This window comes from Galeopterus variegatus, unplaced genomic scaffold, assembly GCF_000696425.1.
Source record: "Galeopterus variegatus unplaced genomic scaffold, G_variegatus-3.0.2 Scaffold2030, whole genome shotgun sequence".
Classification (NCBI taxonomy): Eukaryota; Metazoa; Chordata; class Mammalia; order Dermoptera; family Cynocephalidae; genus Galeopterus; species Galeopterus variegatus.
Genome location: NW_007728141.1, coordinates 444,736 through 461,065, shown reverse-complemented (window position 1 = coordinate 461,065; position 16,330 = coordinate 444,736). Strand labels below are relative to the sequence as shown.

The following is a 16,330-nucleotide window of genomic DNA, read 5'->3' as shown; positions in this document are numbered from 1 at the left end:
GAGGAAGAAATTCTCTCTTCATGGCCTTTAGGCAAGTTGCTTCCATCTCGGGGTGGAGGATGTCAACTCATACCAATTTCAAAAAAGAATCAAAAGCAACTTTGTTTTGAAGTCATTCTAGCTCTAGTTCTTTTAAAATTATACTATACTGTTGGAATCTCTCATTGTAGACTAATTTTTTCACCATTTATCATCCAGGACCCTAAATTACGTGAACTATTGGATGTGGGGAACATCGGGCGCCTGGAACATCGCATGATAACGGTGGTGTACGGGCCTGACCTAGTCAACATCTCCTATTTGAATCTCGTGGCTTTCCAGGAAGAAGTGGCCAAGGTATGTTGGATGGAAAGTTCTGAAGCTTGTCATCTTGAACTGAATCCTTGTGATATTATACTGACGCCTGTGAAAGACTGAATTTTTGTCATATTTAATATGTATTAAAATTCCATCTAAAAATAATTCAGCTGCTAAGTAAAGTATAAGTGTAATTCAAACACTTCCAAATAATGGCATCTACTTAGAATTATGGAGATTTTTTTTCATTAGGAATAAAGCATTTAATATAATTCCTTTGCAAACAAAATGTAGATAAAACCACATTCCATTTCACCTAAACAATTTATCCCAAGTCACTCTTTCTTAGACTCATCCCTTCACCACTTTCAACCCCATCTCCTTTTCAACTTCCTCCTGAAGAGCAGACATCTTCGACACTTTTTTAGCTTTTTTTCCCCTGTGTAGCACTTAGTCCACCACCTTTGATGTAGCAGCTGCTCAATTAATATGTGAAAGAATGAAAAAATAATAATTTTTAATAATAAAAATAATAATTAAAAATAAATAATATTTATTTAGCTATGGACTAGAAAGATTAATTAGATATGGCCCTTCCATTAAGGATTTGTTAATCTACTAAGATAGTGGGCCTTTCAAATGCATACAGAAATAACTGGCATACAGGTACAATACAGCAAACAAGAGGCTGTGAACTTCTAAGACCCCTGGACTCAAATGTGATGCTTTCTCAAGAAATGTCTAATTGCCATTAAAAGAATACTGAAATGAACATATTTAAGGAAGAGCTTCCCCCATGTTTATAGTTTATATAATAATAGTGATGATCCTTACCTTTCATATAATTTCCTTCAATAATTAAGAATATGAATCTAAAAATACTTTGAAATCTACACATCATATATGTGCTTTTGAAGAGGCCTTTTGTCATGAATCAGAACTACAGGGTCACTTCAGGTCAGTGTGCATTGTCTGGGCATTGTTATCTGTAATTTTTTAGCTCTCAGTTTTCTGACAATTTTCAGAGCTACACTAGATATAGTGATCTGGCCTCTACTTCATTAGTGATTACTGGCAGGGATTTATTTCTAACATTTACGTAACATCAACTTCAATTCTGATAACGCAACAAGTAAAATGCCAACCAGTTTTAATACTCTAAGTCTTTAGAAACTACTCTCTCCAAGTGTATTACAAACCTAATCCATTTACTCTATTTAAGAACCAAGTTACCCATTTACTTCTATAGTATAATTTACACTTGGCGAGATTTCAGTTTAATGAAGGGTTATGTGTGTGATAGCATTGTAGTTGCCCTGCAAGAGTTCTTATTTTGGTATCCTGCTCGTAATCTATTGAGTTGTATAGTCTACATTTCTCAGTATATATGGATAGATAGTTGGATGGCTGCATGAATATAGATAAACAACTTCTAAATATTTGTAAAATATTTAAAAAATATTTTCCCCCAATGCAATCATATTCCCTTTAAGAAATGAACAATTCATGAAATTCACTAAATGTCAGTTAAAAACATTGAATAAATGACAGTGACTTTCAGGGAAGCTTTACTGATAGTGAATATAGATTTTACATTACATAGCAATATAAATATCAGTTACAGTATCAATGCATATCTCAAATCGCATCAAACCTTTGTTCAGTTGTATTTAAAATATATTCAATTTCCTCCTCTCTGTGGGTTTCTATCCTTTAATTTTCCTTGGGGATTTTGGTTTTTGAGCCCCGTAATATTCTCCAGGTTATGTGTGTGACAGCATTGTAGTTGCCCTGCAAGAGTTCTTATTTTGGTATCCTGCTCGTAATCTATTGAGTTGTATATTCTCCATTTCTCAGTATATATGGATAGATAGTTGGATGGCTGCATGAATATAGATAAACAACTTCTAAATATTTGTAAAATATTTAAAAAATATTTTCCCCCAATGCAATCATATTCCCTTTAAGAAATGAACAATTCATGAAATTCACTAAATGTCAGTTAAAAACATTGAATAAATGACAGTGACTTTCAGGGAAGCTTTACTGATAGTGAATATAGATTTTACATTACATAGCAATATAAATATCAGTTACAGTATCAATGCATATCTCAAATCGCATCAAACCTTTGTTCAGTTGTATTTAAAATATATTCAATTTCCTCCTCTCTGTGGGTTTCTATCCTTTAATTTTCCTTGGGGATTTTGGTTTTTGAGCCCCGTAATATTCTCCATCAAGACTGTACCTATAGGGATTTTCCCAGCAACTACTTGATATTCCTGGTATAATTAACAAAACTGTGGGGTATATTTTGCCTTCCCTGGCTGTGATATTCTGTAGGGTACGTTTTCCCCCACTGAAATCGCTCAGCCAGAAGGTTAACATGTACAAACTCCACTTTACTCTGAAAAGTTAATTTCCATACTTCGTAACTGGTAATTGATCATTGTCAGTATTATCTCATAACATCATATCTTCTATTTAATCTCTAGGGCCAATGTTCTTAATACCTTTTGTAGTGCCAATGCCAAAAAAGACAGCTTCTGTTATTTTGTAGAATGCCCCCCCAAAACTTGAGCTTCTTTGAAAGTCACATGTCTCCAGAAGAAATTGTTTACAAGTGAATTCCGGCTCATTCATTCATTCAACACACATTTGGTGGGAGCCTTCTCTGTGCCAGCCACAATTCCAGTGTTAGTGATACAACGTGAAAAGTTTCCTCTGAGAGCCAGAATTCTAAAAGAAATAAACAGATAAATCACCATTCGGCAGTAAACGTATCGTATGTCAGATGGAGATCTGTCTGGAAAAATAAAGCCCAAGAAGAGGGAGTGAGGGTAGCAGAAGGGAATTACCTCTTTCTGGGCTGGTCAGAGAAGGGAAAAATCTGAATGAAAGTGACTAACTACAACCATATCACAGTTTTCCAAGAAGTCTCTTCGATCAATGACAATTTTTAAATCAGAACTAAGACTTAAACTTTTTTAAACATATTATTTCGGATTTGTATGATTTTTTTTTTCTTACCTAAATCACCTGAAATTGAATTTTTAATTTATTCCTTAAGACAAGCGAATCTTTTAAGAGATGGTCATGGGAGGAAAACTGTCTTCCAGCTTCTGTAGTTGGACTAAAACTGTGGTATCTATTGAAATTAAACAGCAATCATTCTCTCTTTACACAGCATGATTTGTCCACCCTTCTGTACCGTAGAAATCAGCCTCCCCTGCTCCCTGGAGGGGGCCTCCCTTGAAAGTATCTGAGAAATAGCTAGTTTGTTTCACAATTGCTCTCTGACTTGCACAATCATCCCTGCACCTCCTGCTCCCCTAACAATCAAGGGTCACATCATGTTTCCTACCACGTGGAACTCCTGGACTTCAGTCCACCTCCTGGGATACCCTGACCTCTACACAGAGCTGCAGAGAGGTGGAAAATATCACCATCTTTCGTTTCCTCTCTTATCCTTAACTCCCAATAGTCCTCTACTCTTTACTGCATGGTTTATGGTAAGGCTGGAGATATTAGCAAAGAAAACAAAACGGAGGAAGGGAAAAAAAGATAAACTGTATGTTAAATATACTACCTCATGGTCCAAAGAAAAAGTATAGAGGTAAAAGCTATAGAAGACATCCCCTCACGGATACACTCCAGTTGGTAGACAGCTTCCCAGTTATCTCCATGACTGAGTCTTCCTCGAAAATCCCCACAATGTCAATCTCTAGCCTCCTTCAGGGAGGTGTCTTTCTATCCACCATGGTTATTTTCCTGGCGACTCCAGCCCCTTCCATTCCAGGGCAGACCCTGGACTTGAGTGTACACTCAAACACAGCTCTCACCTCACCTGTTCAGTCTTCAGCATCAGGAAAACCCAACATGGACTCTGGCCTTCTGATTGCTTTCAATAGTCTAGAGGAGCCTTTAGCTCTCCAGCTCTTGGTCTGTTCACCCTTGAGATCCCCCACCAGTGAGGGGTGCTGTTTTGTTCATCTCCCCTGTTCACCCAGCAGTTAACTCTTGGAACAAACACAGGCACATTCTCAGAAACAGCATAGACGAGTGTAAGGGTTGGAAGCATAAATCTCTACAGGGGCCTGAACAGGTGTATTAATAACTGTGTTGCACAGTGATAAGGCAGAGAGGATTCGGGAAGGGAGGCAAGGAATTGTAGCAAGCTGACAGTCCACATACTCCATTCTAAACAGTGTAGCTGCATTCCGCTCTTACCAAATGTTATCTTGGAGCAGTGGTTCCAAATCTTCAGCTTGTAGCAGCATCACCTGGGGGGCTTGTTAAAACACAGATTGTTGGGCCCCAGACCCTGCAGGTCTGGGAAGGAGCCTGAGCATTTGCATTTCTAACAAGTTCCCAGGTGATACCAAGGCTGCTGGCCCAGGCACCACACTTTGGAGATTGCTTCCTTAGAAAAGCATGGGATTGGTGTTGCCACATCTTTGGGTTTTCTTTCCAAAGGAGCTGGAGAATCCATGTAAGTTGTTAAATATTGCAACAGTTGTTTGAAAACACCATCTGAGCCAAACAAAATATAGCTATGAGCTGAATAAGACCTGGGGGCTTTCATTTGGCAGCATTTGGGTCTAGGAAGAAAAACATTGCCCTAAATAAAACTTCAGGTCCTGACCCCTGAGCAGAATGGAAAAAGGACATAACATTATTTTTCAGAGCAGAATCAGCACTCCCCATCATATTTGTTCAGTCTCTAACTTCCACACCATTCCTAGAGTCCTCTGAGTGCCTAAGAAATGTGGCCTCTCAGCCGGACATTTTTCAAGAAATAGGGAGACATCTCCCCCTTAATGATTATTAAGGACATTTTTCAAAAGTTTTATAATAGTCACTTTTCTGTGCCTTAGATTGGATCATATTCCTAAAGAGAACACCCACATGCCATGTAAAGGGAAGAGAGACAGAATAATATGAAAGGAAATCTTTCAGATGCCTCTAGTCTCCATTTTTAAACATGTAATTTGAAAACTGAAGAATGACAGAGACAAATCATGATTTAAGTTGGCAAAATTTAAAAGTCAAGAAGAGCACAAGCACTACACAGTGTTCTGCAAGCTCACCTTACAACATTCAACCCCTTAATTAAACACATGTAAACCAGGCAATTGAGAAATTGCTGCTGGGGGAGACAAATACGGGCTATTTTCTGCAGAAAATAAGACTCTGTTGCAAAGGACATATTTTCCCCAGCAAGGCCTCATTTATTTCTTTTTTGTGGGAAGAAACTAAAAAGGGAAAGTAGCTCATACTGATCATATGAGTCCTGGGATTGGGGCTTCAGGAAGGAGCCTAGTAAAGAAAAGAGAGCACTGGAAATGGAGTTTATAAATCAGAAATCTCAACTGCACTCTTCTGCCAAATGGATGTGAGCCTTCAAGCCCATTGGCAATGTGGGTACATTCCTCATTCATAAAATGAAGAGCTGGGATTTATTCACCCATTTATTTATTCAACAGAACTTTATTAAGCCTTCTGCAATGTGCCAAATTCTGTTCTAGATGCTGGGGTTAAAGCAGTGAACCAAACAGATGAAGATCCTTGCCCATGAGGAGCATACCTTCTAGTGAGGGAGAGACGATAAATAAAATTAATAAGCAAACCAAGTGGTATATTAGGAAGAGATAAGTGAAGTAGGGTGGGGAGTGCTGGAAAAGGAAGGGGGCATTAAATATGGTGGTCAATCCAGCCAGCTCTGAGGAGGTGACACTTGAGCAAAGACCTGAAGAAGGTGAGGGAGTGAGCATGAGTATATCTAGAGAGACAAGGCTCCATGTAGGGGAGCAGCAAGTGCAAAGACCCTGGGGCGAGAGACCATCTGGTGCACTTTAGGAACAGCAAAGGGCAAGTGTAGCAGGAGCAGAGTGAGCAAGATTGAGAGACGGTAGTGGCAGAGGGGAGTGAGGCAGCAACTGCACTTGATTTCGTTGTAGGGTGGGGTAGGCTTTTGAATGACTTTGGCTTTTATTGTGAGTGAGATGGAAGCAATTAGAGGGTTTTGAGCTGGGGCCAGACATGATCTGACTTAACATTTAGTCAACAATGGACTGCAGGGGAAGCAACAATAATGGAAGCCAGCAGATTAATTAAGAAACTACTGAAATATTTTAGGTAAGTTGCTGGTGACTTAGACCAAGATGGAGCTATGGAGGAGATGAAAAGGGGTCCAAACCTATGCATATTTTAAAGGAAGAACTGACAGCATATGCTTATGAATTGTATGTTGCATGTGAGAGAAGAGAAATCAAGAATGATGTTAGATTTTTGGCCCAAGAGACAGGAAGGATGGAAATATCACTGACACAGAAAATTCAGGCTAGAATGTAAATTTTTGTTTGGGGGTATACAGCAGGGGTTCAGTATCAGTCATGCTCACTTTGAGGTTATGATTAAGTATCCAAGTAGAGTCGTTGACTAGGCAGTTGGATATATGACCCCAGAGTTGAGTGCCAAATATAACATATAAATTTAGGAGTTATTAGGTACTTAATAGTATTAAAAAGTCATTATACTGTTTCATAGAACTGGATGAGATCAGCCAGGAAGTGACTAGACAGAGATGTCCAGAGCCTGAGTCACTGACACTCCAATATGAAAAGATAAAAAAGAATCAGAAAAAATGGAGACTGAGAAGCAGCCGGAGAGGTAGCAACCTGCAAGTGTTTGTCACTGGAAGCCAGGTGATGAAGGTGTTTCAAGGAGAAGAGAAGAGGATGATCACCTGGGACAAATGTTGCTCATAGGTCAAGTAAGATGAAAGCCAAGGATTGACAAGTGGATTTACTGATGCAGAGGTCAACTGGTAGTCTCGGTTAGAGCAACTTCACTGCAGTGGTGGGGTCAAAACCCTGATTGAAGTGAATTCTAGGGATTATTGGAGGAGACAACAAAGTCCAAATTTATTGCTCTTTTGAAAAGTTTTGATGAAAAGGGCAGCAGAGAAATGGGAAAGCTTCTAGAAGGGGAAGAGAGATGGTTTTAACATGGGAGAAACAACATGTTTGTATACTGGTGGGAATGATCCTGTAGAGGGGAACCAAGTGCTGATGTAGGAGAGTAGAATTGCTGGAGCAGTTGTTGAGTAGGCAAAAGCAGTAGGATTTAGTGCAGGGCCTGGTAAACTAGAGCTCAGGGGCCAAGTTCAGCCCATGACCTATTTTTATAAATAAAGTTTTATTGGAACAGAGCAACTCTCAATTGTTTACATATTGTCTATGACTGCTTTTACACGACAGAGTTGAATAGTTATGATATAGACCACATGGCCCACAAAGCCTAAAGTATTTACTGTGTGAGTCTTAACAAAAAAAAAGGTTTTGACCCTGTTCTAGTGCACAAATAGAAGAGCTGGGTTTAGACAGGAGCCAGGGCTTTTCATCCAGAAGAAGAAAACTGGAGCACATTGATAGAGATGTGGTAAGGTCCATGTAGGGGAGTTGGAGAAGTTCTCTTCTGATTGCCTCTATTTTCTCAGCGGCAAAGACAGAAGTCATTCACTGAGAGTAAGGACTATTTGATTTCTCAAGCCCTTTTCAGCACTAGTTGGTGAATTTCTTTTACGATCTGACTGGTAAGGTTAACATGGTCTACAAAAGACTGATCATTTGCATCTACCCACAAAAATAGTGTTATTTTGAGCAAGTTAACAGATTCATAGGATCAAATTTTCAATTGAGCAATGACTTTGAAGATAAAATAGTTTTCTTCAGCCTGCCTAATTCTAGTCCCTACCCCAATATTCTGTTTTTCTTTGGGAGGGGGTGATGTATAGAAATAAGTTTCTAGGAGTGTGTACTATTCCCTGAAGTCATGCAGTCTAAACAGCATTGTGCAGGTTGCAAAAGGCACGTTGCTCTTAGCCAGAGGCAAGAGTTCACAGGATTCCACATGCTGGCGTTTCACATGAACTTTCAGGAATCCAGTGTGCAGCTGTTGGGAGACCACACGTCACCTGGAGAATCTCAGCAGTAATAAAATCTGTCCCATGATTTAGCACAGGGGAATCCCAGTATGCAAAGGAAGCAAAGGTGAAGCCTTCCCTGTTTTGGATTTAGAAAGTCAAAATGATTTTCAGCATGTCTTCCCTCTGGGTTCTTATCCCTTTCCCATCATTCATGATGAAAATTGAACAGTATGCTTTTTAGGAAGGCTGGAGCTGGTGTTCTAGGAAAGAGTAGATCCTGTGTGCGATGAGACTGGACACTCAGAGTCCCCTGTAGAGGGCCACCTGGAAGCTCATCCCTCAATCCACTCCTGCTTTTTATTTAATGCAATATATTAGTGAGGTAGCTTACCACCCTGTGAGACAGTATTTGAGATTCAGTCTCTGATATTAAGTGTTAAAAAGTTTGACACTATGATAGGACCCTGGGTGGGCACATTGTTGAACCACAACCCAGTTTGGCAAATTTCAGCCTATATGTTGATCCAGTCAATTGAAAAGCAGTGGATCGGACCAGCAAGGATCTGATAGGTTGAGATTAAAATGCCTAAAGGCAGAATCATGCAGGCGAAATTTTAAGTTTACTTATTTATACAAAGATTGGCAATCACCATTGCTTTCAATCCCTACCTCTTTAAGCACTAAGTGCTTAATTTGTTTGTTAAACAAATTGATTTTTCTTGTTTAGTCACTCTAATGGGAACTGAGCCAGATATTTTTATGTTTTTTTGAAATGTAGAAAACACAATAAAGTGTACAGATTTTAACTGTATACCTTGATGGATTTTTGAAAAGGGAATACACCCATGTAACCAGCACCTAGATCAACAAACAAAGCATCACCATCACCCCAGTATCTACGCTACTAAGACACCCCTATGTTGACATCTAACATTACAGATTAGTTTGACCTATTTCTTAAAATATCTGTAAATGAAATCACAAAATACAGTCTTTTTGGTCTGACTTCTATTATTCAACATTACATTGATGAGATTTATGAGATTCTCCTATATTTTATGTGTGGTTGCAATTCATTTATTCTATTTTCTAAATAGTATTCTGTAATCTATTTGTCTACTCTACAGTTCGTGGGCATTCAGGCAGTTTCCAGTTTAGGGCTATTACAAATAGTAATGCTAAACACATGCCTTTGTATGGGGTATGTACCTGCAGGTGTAATTACTAGTCATAGATCTTCATATATCCTGCTTTGAAAAATACTGCCAATTTTTCAAACTGGTTGAGCCAGTTGGATTTTTAAATGTTATTTTATACAAGCAAAAAAAAAACCATTTAGCAGAGGATCTCTGTATGTTAAATTATCACATTTGGAAGTAGCTGTCACAGAATAAATGAGCTCTCCAAAAACATGTTCTATAGACTGAACATTGATCTTGAGTGTCCATAATTTTAGATTCTTTTAGGGGACCTCTGACACCTCTGTAGCTAGCAGTGAGTGTCTTAGAGAATCTAATTCACTTATTTTAAGGGTATGATCTGGGATTTCCTGAAAGTTTTCCTTAACTTCATCCACATCGGTTTCTTGCCCACCATATGGATAATGTCCAAGCTCTCTCAGTTTCCTAACTAGGTCTTGCATCTGTTTTCTCATCCCCCTTCTTCCTGCTGTCTTGTTCAAGCCCTAGACAGGTCTCATCTGTAATCGTCTCATACCTACTTTCCTAGAATCCTTTCTTTGCTCTCCAACTCCACCTGCCCGTCTGCATAGGGATGGTATTAAAAAATAAATAAATAAAAAACCTCAAATCTGATCATGCTTAAAGTTCTTTTCATTCTCTACTACCTACAGAATAATTCATTCATTCAGTTATTTAGTGAAAAAATATTTACTGAGGGCCTGGTATGTGCCAAGCACCTCCCTGGGCACTGGGGATTCATCAGAGACCAACGCAAAACACGACCTCTACTCTCAGTTGCTGATGGTTCACCACTTTGATCCCTGCACCTTTCTGCTCCAGCAGTTCCTAACTACCTGTGATTCTTCTGCCTTTATAATTTTAATTTTAATACCTTCATACTCTTGTGCATTCCTCTATTGCCCTTCATTTTTGTCCACCAGGAGACGTTCTAAACATCCTTAGTGACTCAGTATCAACATAGCTCATCCATGTCTATCTCCATCCTATGACTCCAGGCATAGCTTATTATTCTCTCTTCTGTTCTTCCATGAACCCTGGCCTAGTTTCTATTGTATTTATCACACTGTAATTATCTGTCAGTGTGCCTCAAACCCTACTTTGCATTTGTGAGCTGCTCAAAGTCAAAAACCATAGCTTCGTCACTTTTGTGTTTCCAGGATCTAGCATATAGTAGGTGCTCAATAAATGAGCTTGGGATGGAAAAGAAAGGAATAAAGGGAAGAAGGAAGGAAGGAAGGAGGTAGGGAAGGAAGGAAGGGAGGAAGAAAGTAAGAGAGGGAGAAAGGAAGGGAGGGAGAGAGGGTGGGAGTGGTTTTGAGCCCTTGAAAACAACTAAAACATCACATAAAATTTTAGAGCCACAGGGACTTTAAACATTATGTATTGTAGTCTTCTCATCACTTAGAGGTGAAGAAATTGAGGCCCTTTAGCTGGTTGGTTGCTCCAGGCTTCTACACAGCATAATTCTCCTTCCACAGGTTGCCATGATTCTCAGTAGGAAGACATGGGTGGCACTAATTACAATGCTTCCGTCATCCTGATCTTCTTTCCCAAACCCAACCTTTTTCCCACTCAGAGGGTCACAGTTACTGTCACCCTCCCTTCCCATCAGTTATCCCATGCTTTCTGTTGCTCCAGGCTTCTACACAGCATAATTCTCCTTCCACAGGTTGCCATGATTCTCAGTAGGAAGACATGGGTAGCACTAATTACAATGCTTCCGTCATCCTGATCTTCTTTCCCAAACCCAACCTTGTTCCCACTCAGAGGGTCACAGTTACTGTCACCCTCCCTTCCCATCAGTTATCCCATGCTTTCTCAAGCAAATAAAAAACAGCTTCCATTTAGCAAATAGTCGATGCCTTTTAGGCCAAGGAAATGAGAGAAGGTGTCACAGAGGGGACATTTTTAAGAAAAAAAGATTATAGTTTATGAAATGGAGTTGGAAAAATAAACAAAAAGAAAGACAAGTACAGGGACTGCCAAGGCCACCTCTGAGCCATTCCTGTTTTAGAATTTGATTCATCCAAAACCAAAGGAATTGTCTTAGACATTGCTCCAAATTAATAGAATTTGATATTTAAAACTGACCTTAAGGGGCATGAGGTTCTTATATTTCTTTTTATTATGGGAACATATACATTGAGGTGAGAATTTCCAAATGCTAACATATATTATGTATAAAAAATACAGTTTATCTCATTTTCTTCTTGAATTTAGGACCAATTTATGGTGAGTACACAACGCCTGTAAGCCTGACTTTTCTTTAAATGAAGAATGATTAAGAAAAAGAGAAAGAGTCACCATAAATTGTTTTTAGCACTGTATTTGGGGACTTAATGAAAACTGTGCATGACTTTCTTGGGGGTAGAATATGTATGCCCAAAAGGTTGCTGTTTACAAATGTAAAGTGTAAGCCCTCTTAGTTATTGTGTTTTGTGAGATCTTCATTCCCTGCTATTCCTGACCTCGTGTTAACAAAATTGCATAAGTCATCTTAGGATATTCCCCCACCCCATCATATGTAGGAACCAGACTCTTACTGTGGCAATACATCACACTATTAGTATTGGGATTTCATGCTGTGGGTGTCCTTTATTGGACAATGAGATTTACCCCACTTTCAGCCCTTGAGTTTTGGATGTGTGTCAGGCAGATGAAGAATATACATCATGTACTTTTANGGAGCTGGTGTTCTAGGAAAGAGTAGATCCTGTGTGCGATGAGACTGGACACTCAGAGTCCCCTGTAGAGGGCCACCTGGAAGCTCATCCCTCAATCCACTCCTGCTTTTTATTTAATGCAATATATTAGTGAGGTAGCTTACCACCCTGTGAGACAGTATTTGAGATTCAGTCTCTGATATTAAGTGTTAAAAAGTTTGACACTATGATAGGACCCTGGGTGGGCACATTGTTGAACCACAACCCAGTTTGGCAAATTTCAGCCTATATGTTGATCCAGTCAATTGAAAAGCAGTGGATCGGACCAGCAAGGATCTGATAGGTTGAGATTAAAATGCCTAAAGGCAGAATCATGCAGGCGAAATTTTAAGTTTACTTATTTATACAAAGATTGGCAATCACCATTGCTTTCAATCCCTACCTCTTTAAGCACTAAGTGCTTAATTTGTTTGTTAAACAAATTGATTTTTCTTGTTTAGTCACTCTAATGGGAACTGAGCCAGATATTTTCATGTTTTTTTGAAATGTAGAAAACACAATAAAGTGTACAGATTTTAACTGTATACCTTGATGGATTTTTGAAAAGGGAATACACCCATGTAACCAGCACCTAGATCAACAAACAAAGCATCACCATCACCCCAGTATCTACGCTACTAAGACACCCCTATGTTGACATCTAACATTACAGATTAGTTTGACCTATTTCTTAAAATATCTGTAAATGAAATCACAAAATACAGTCTTTTTGGTCTGACTTCTATTATTCAACATTACATTGATGAGATTTATGAGATTCTCCTATATTTTATGTGTGGTTGCAATTCATTTATTCTATTTTCTAAATAGTATTCTGTAATCTATTTGTCTACTCTACAGTTCGTGGGCATTCAGGCAGTTTCCAGTTTAGGGCTATTACAAATAGTAATGCTAAACACATGCCTTTGTATGGGGTATGTACCTGCAGGTGTAATTACTAGTCATAGATCTTCATATATCCTGCTTTGAAAAATACTGCCAATTTTTCAAACTGGTTGAGCCAGTTGGATTTTTAAATGTTATTTTATACAAGCAAAAAAAAAACCATTTAGCAGAGGATCTCTGTATGTTAAATTATCACATTTGGAAGTAGCTGTCACAGAATAAATGAGCTCTCCAAAAACATGTTCTATAGACTGAACATTGATCTTGAGTGTCCATAATTTTAGATTCTTTTAGGGGACCTCTGACACCTCTGTAGCTAGCAGTGAGTGTCTTAGAGAATCTAATTCACTTATTTTAAGGGTATGATCTGGGATTTCCTGAAAGTTTTCCTTAACTTCATCCACATCGGTTTCTTGCCCACCATATGGATAATGTCCAAGCTCTCTCAGTTTCCTAACTAGGTCTTGCATCTGTTTTCTCATCCCCCTTCTTCCTGCTGTCTTGTTCAAGCCCTAGACAGGTCTCATCTGTAATCGTCTCATACCTACTTTCCTAGAATCCTTTCTTTGCTCTCCAACTCCACCTGCCCGTCTGCATAGGGATGGTATTAAAAAATAAATAAATAAAAAACCTCAAATCTGATCATGCTTAAAGTTCTTTTCATTCTCTACTACCTACAGAATAATTCATTCATTCAGTTATTTAGTGAAAAAATATTTACTGAGGGCCTGGTATGTGCCAAGCACCTCCCTGGGCACTGGGGATTCATCAGAGACCAACGCAAAACACGACCTCTACTCTCAGTTGCTGATGGTTCACCACTTTGATCCCTGCACCTTTCTGCTCCAGCAGTTCCTAACTACCTGTGATTCTTCTGCCTTTATAATTTTAATTTTAATACCTTCATACTCTTGTGCATTCCTCTATTGCCCTTCATTTTTGTCCACCAGGAGACGTTCTAAACATCCTTAGTGACTCAGTATCAACATAGCTCATCCATGTCTATCTCCATCCTATGACTCCAGGCATAGCTTATTATTCTCTCTTCTGTTCTTCCATGAACCCTGGCCTAGTTTCTATTGTATTTATCACACTGTAATTATCTGTCAGTGTGCCTCAAACCCTACTTTGCATTTGTGAGCTGCTCAAAGTCAAAAACCATAGCTTCGTCACTTTTGTGTTTCCAGGATCTAGCATATAGTAGGTGCTCAATAAATGAGCTTGGGATGGAAAAGAAAGGAATAAAGGGAAGAAGGAAGGAAGGAAGGAGGTAGGGAAGGAAGGAAGGGAGGAAGAAAGTAAGAGAGGGAGAAAGGAAGGGAGGGAGAGAGGGTGGGAGTGGTTTTGAGCCCTTGAAAACAACTAAAACATCACATAAAATTTTAGAGCCACAGGGACTTTAAACATTATGTATTGTAGTCTTCTCATCACTTAGAGGTGAAGAAATTGAGGCCCTTTAGCTGGTTTGTTGCTCCAGGCTTCTACACAGCATAATTCTCCTTCCACAGGTTGCCATGATTCTCAGTAGGAAGACATGGGTGGCACTAATTACAATGCTTCCGTCATCCTGATCTTCTTTCCCAAACCCAACCTTTTTCCCACTCAGAGGGTCACAGTTACTGTCACCCTCCCTTCCCATCAGTTATCCCATGCTTTCTCAAGCAAATAAAAAACAGCTTCCATTTAGCAAATAGTCGATGCCTTTTAGGCCAAGGAAATGAGAGAAGGTGTCACAGAGGGGACATTTTTAAGAAAAAAAGATTATAGTTTATGAAATGGAGTTGGAAAAATAAACAAAAAAGAAAGACAAGTACAGGGACTGCCAAGGCCACCTCTGAGCCATTCCTGTTTTAGAATTTGATTCATCCAAAACCAAAGGAATTGTCTTAGACATTGCTCCAAATTAATAGAATTTGATATTTAAAACTGACCTTAAGGGGCATGAGGTTCTTATATTTCTTTTTATTATGGGAACATATACATTGAGGTGAGAATTTCCAAATGCTAACATATATTATGTATAAAAAATACAGTTTATCTCATTTTCTTCTTGAATTTAGGACCAATTTATGGTGAGTACACAACGCCTGTAAGCCTGACTTTTCTTTAAATGAAGAATGATTAAGAAAAAGAGAAAGAGTCACCATAAATTGTTTTTAGCACTGTATTTGGGGACTTAATGAAAACTGTGCATGACTTTCTTGGGGGTAGAATATGTATGCCCAAAAGGTTGCTGTTTACAAATGTAAAGTGTAAGCCCTCTTAGTTATTGTGTTTTGTGAGATCTTCATTCCCTGCTATTCCTGACCTCGTGTTAACAAAATTGCATAAGTCATCTTAGGATATTCCCCCACCCCATCATATGTAGGAACCAGACTCTTACTGTGGCAATACATCACACTATTAGTATTGGGATTTCATGCTGTGGGTGTCCTTTATTGGACAATGAGATTTACCCCACTTTCAGCCCTTGAGTTTTGGATGTGTGTCAGGCAGATGAAGAATATACATCATGTACTTTTATATTGTGAAAATGTCACCTACCTGGAGTATCCATATAAAAGTTTAAAAGTTCAGAAGTCAAAAAAAGAGACATTCATAATAAAAAAAGAAAAAAAAAGGGCAACTGGACTTCGATCTCTTCCTTCCACACAAATAAGAGGCAGCGATTGTTATTCTGGTGATTGCACAGGAGATCGTCCTGTCTTCTGTCACCTGGGTGTCTTTTCTGCATTCGTTAAACAGGAGATTCTTTGGAGCCAGACTGTGTTCAAAGGTGCCACGTAAAGGAATTGATGTCAAAGTGAAGGGGAAAATATAAACCCTGACACATAGAAATGATCGTGGTTTCAGACTGTGCACTACTCTTAGTACAAGCCCACCTCTCCCCAGAAAGGGAAGATAGAAAACTGCTTCAGAGTAGCATATCCTATTCCCTTTTGTCCACCCTAACACAAGGCAGCTGCTTCCCCCAGTTCCTCTGCCTCACTGGCTTCTGAAGCCTGGCAGCTGAGTAAACCCTGATTATATTATCTGTGTGCCTCACCTTGAAGCAGGCATACAGATACAAAAATTTTAAAAAATCACCATGATTTTTGGAAAGAAGAAGAGCTCTAAGAAAATCTGGCCTCCTTGTTTAATTTTCTTCCTCCATGTATAAAATATTGGGGAAAAAATACCTGACATCCTCTGAGAGAGGCGGGATGATCTGTTTTGTCTATTGCCTTGTATTGGTTGCCATCATTAGTAGTTAGGCCAAATGCTCCCAGTGAATATTCTGTCACTAAATATTA

At 38.9% G+C, this 16,330-nt stretch overlaps 1 protein-coding gene across 1 annotated transcript in view; it reads left to right on the top strand.

Moving 5' to 3' along the window:
- The window catches only part of PLCB1 (phospholipase C, beta 1 (phosphoinositide-specific)), a 283,385-nt gene that overhangs the window by 8,120 nt on the left and 258,935 nt on the right, over positions 1-16,330 (top strand). The window contains 1 exon segment of the mRNA XM_008580123.1: positions 199-336. Coding sequence (XP_008578345.1) covers positions 199-336 — 138 coding nt within the window.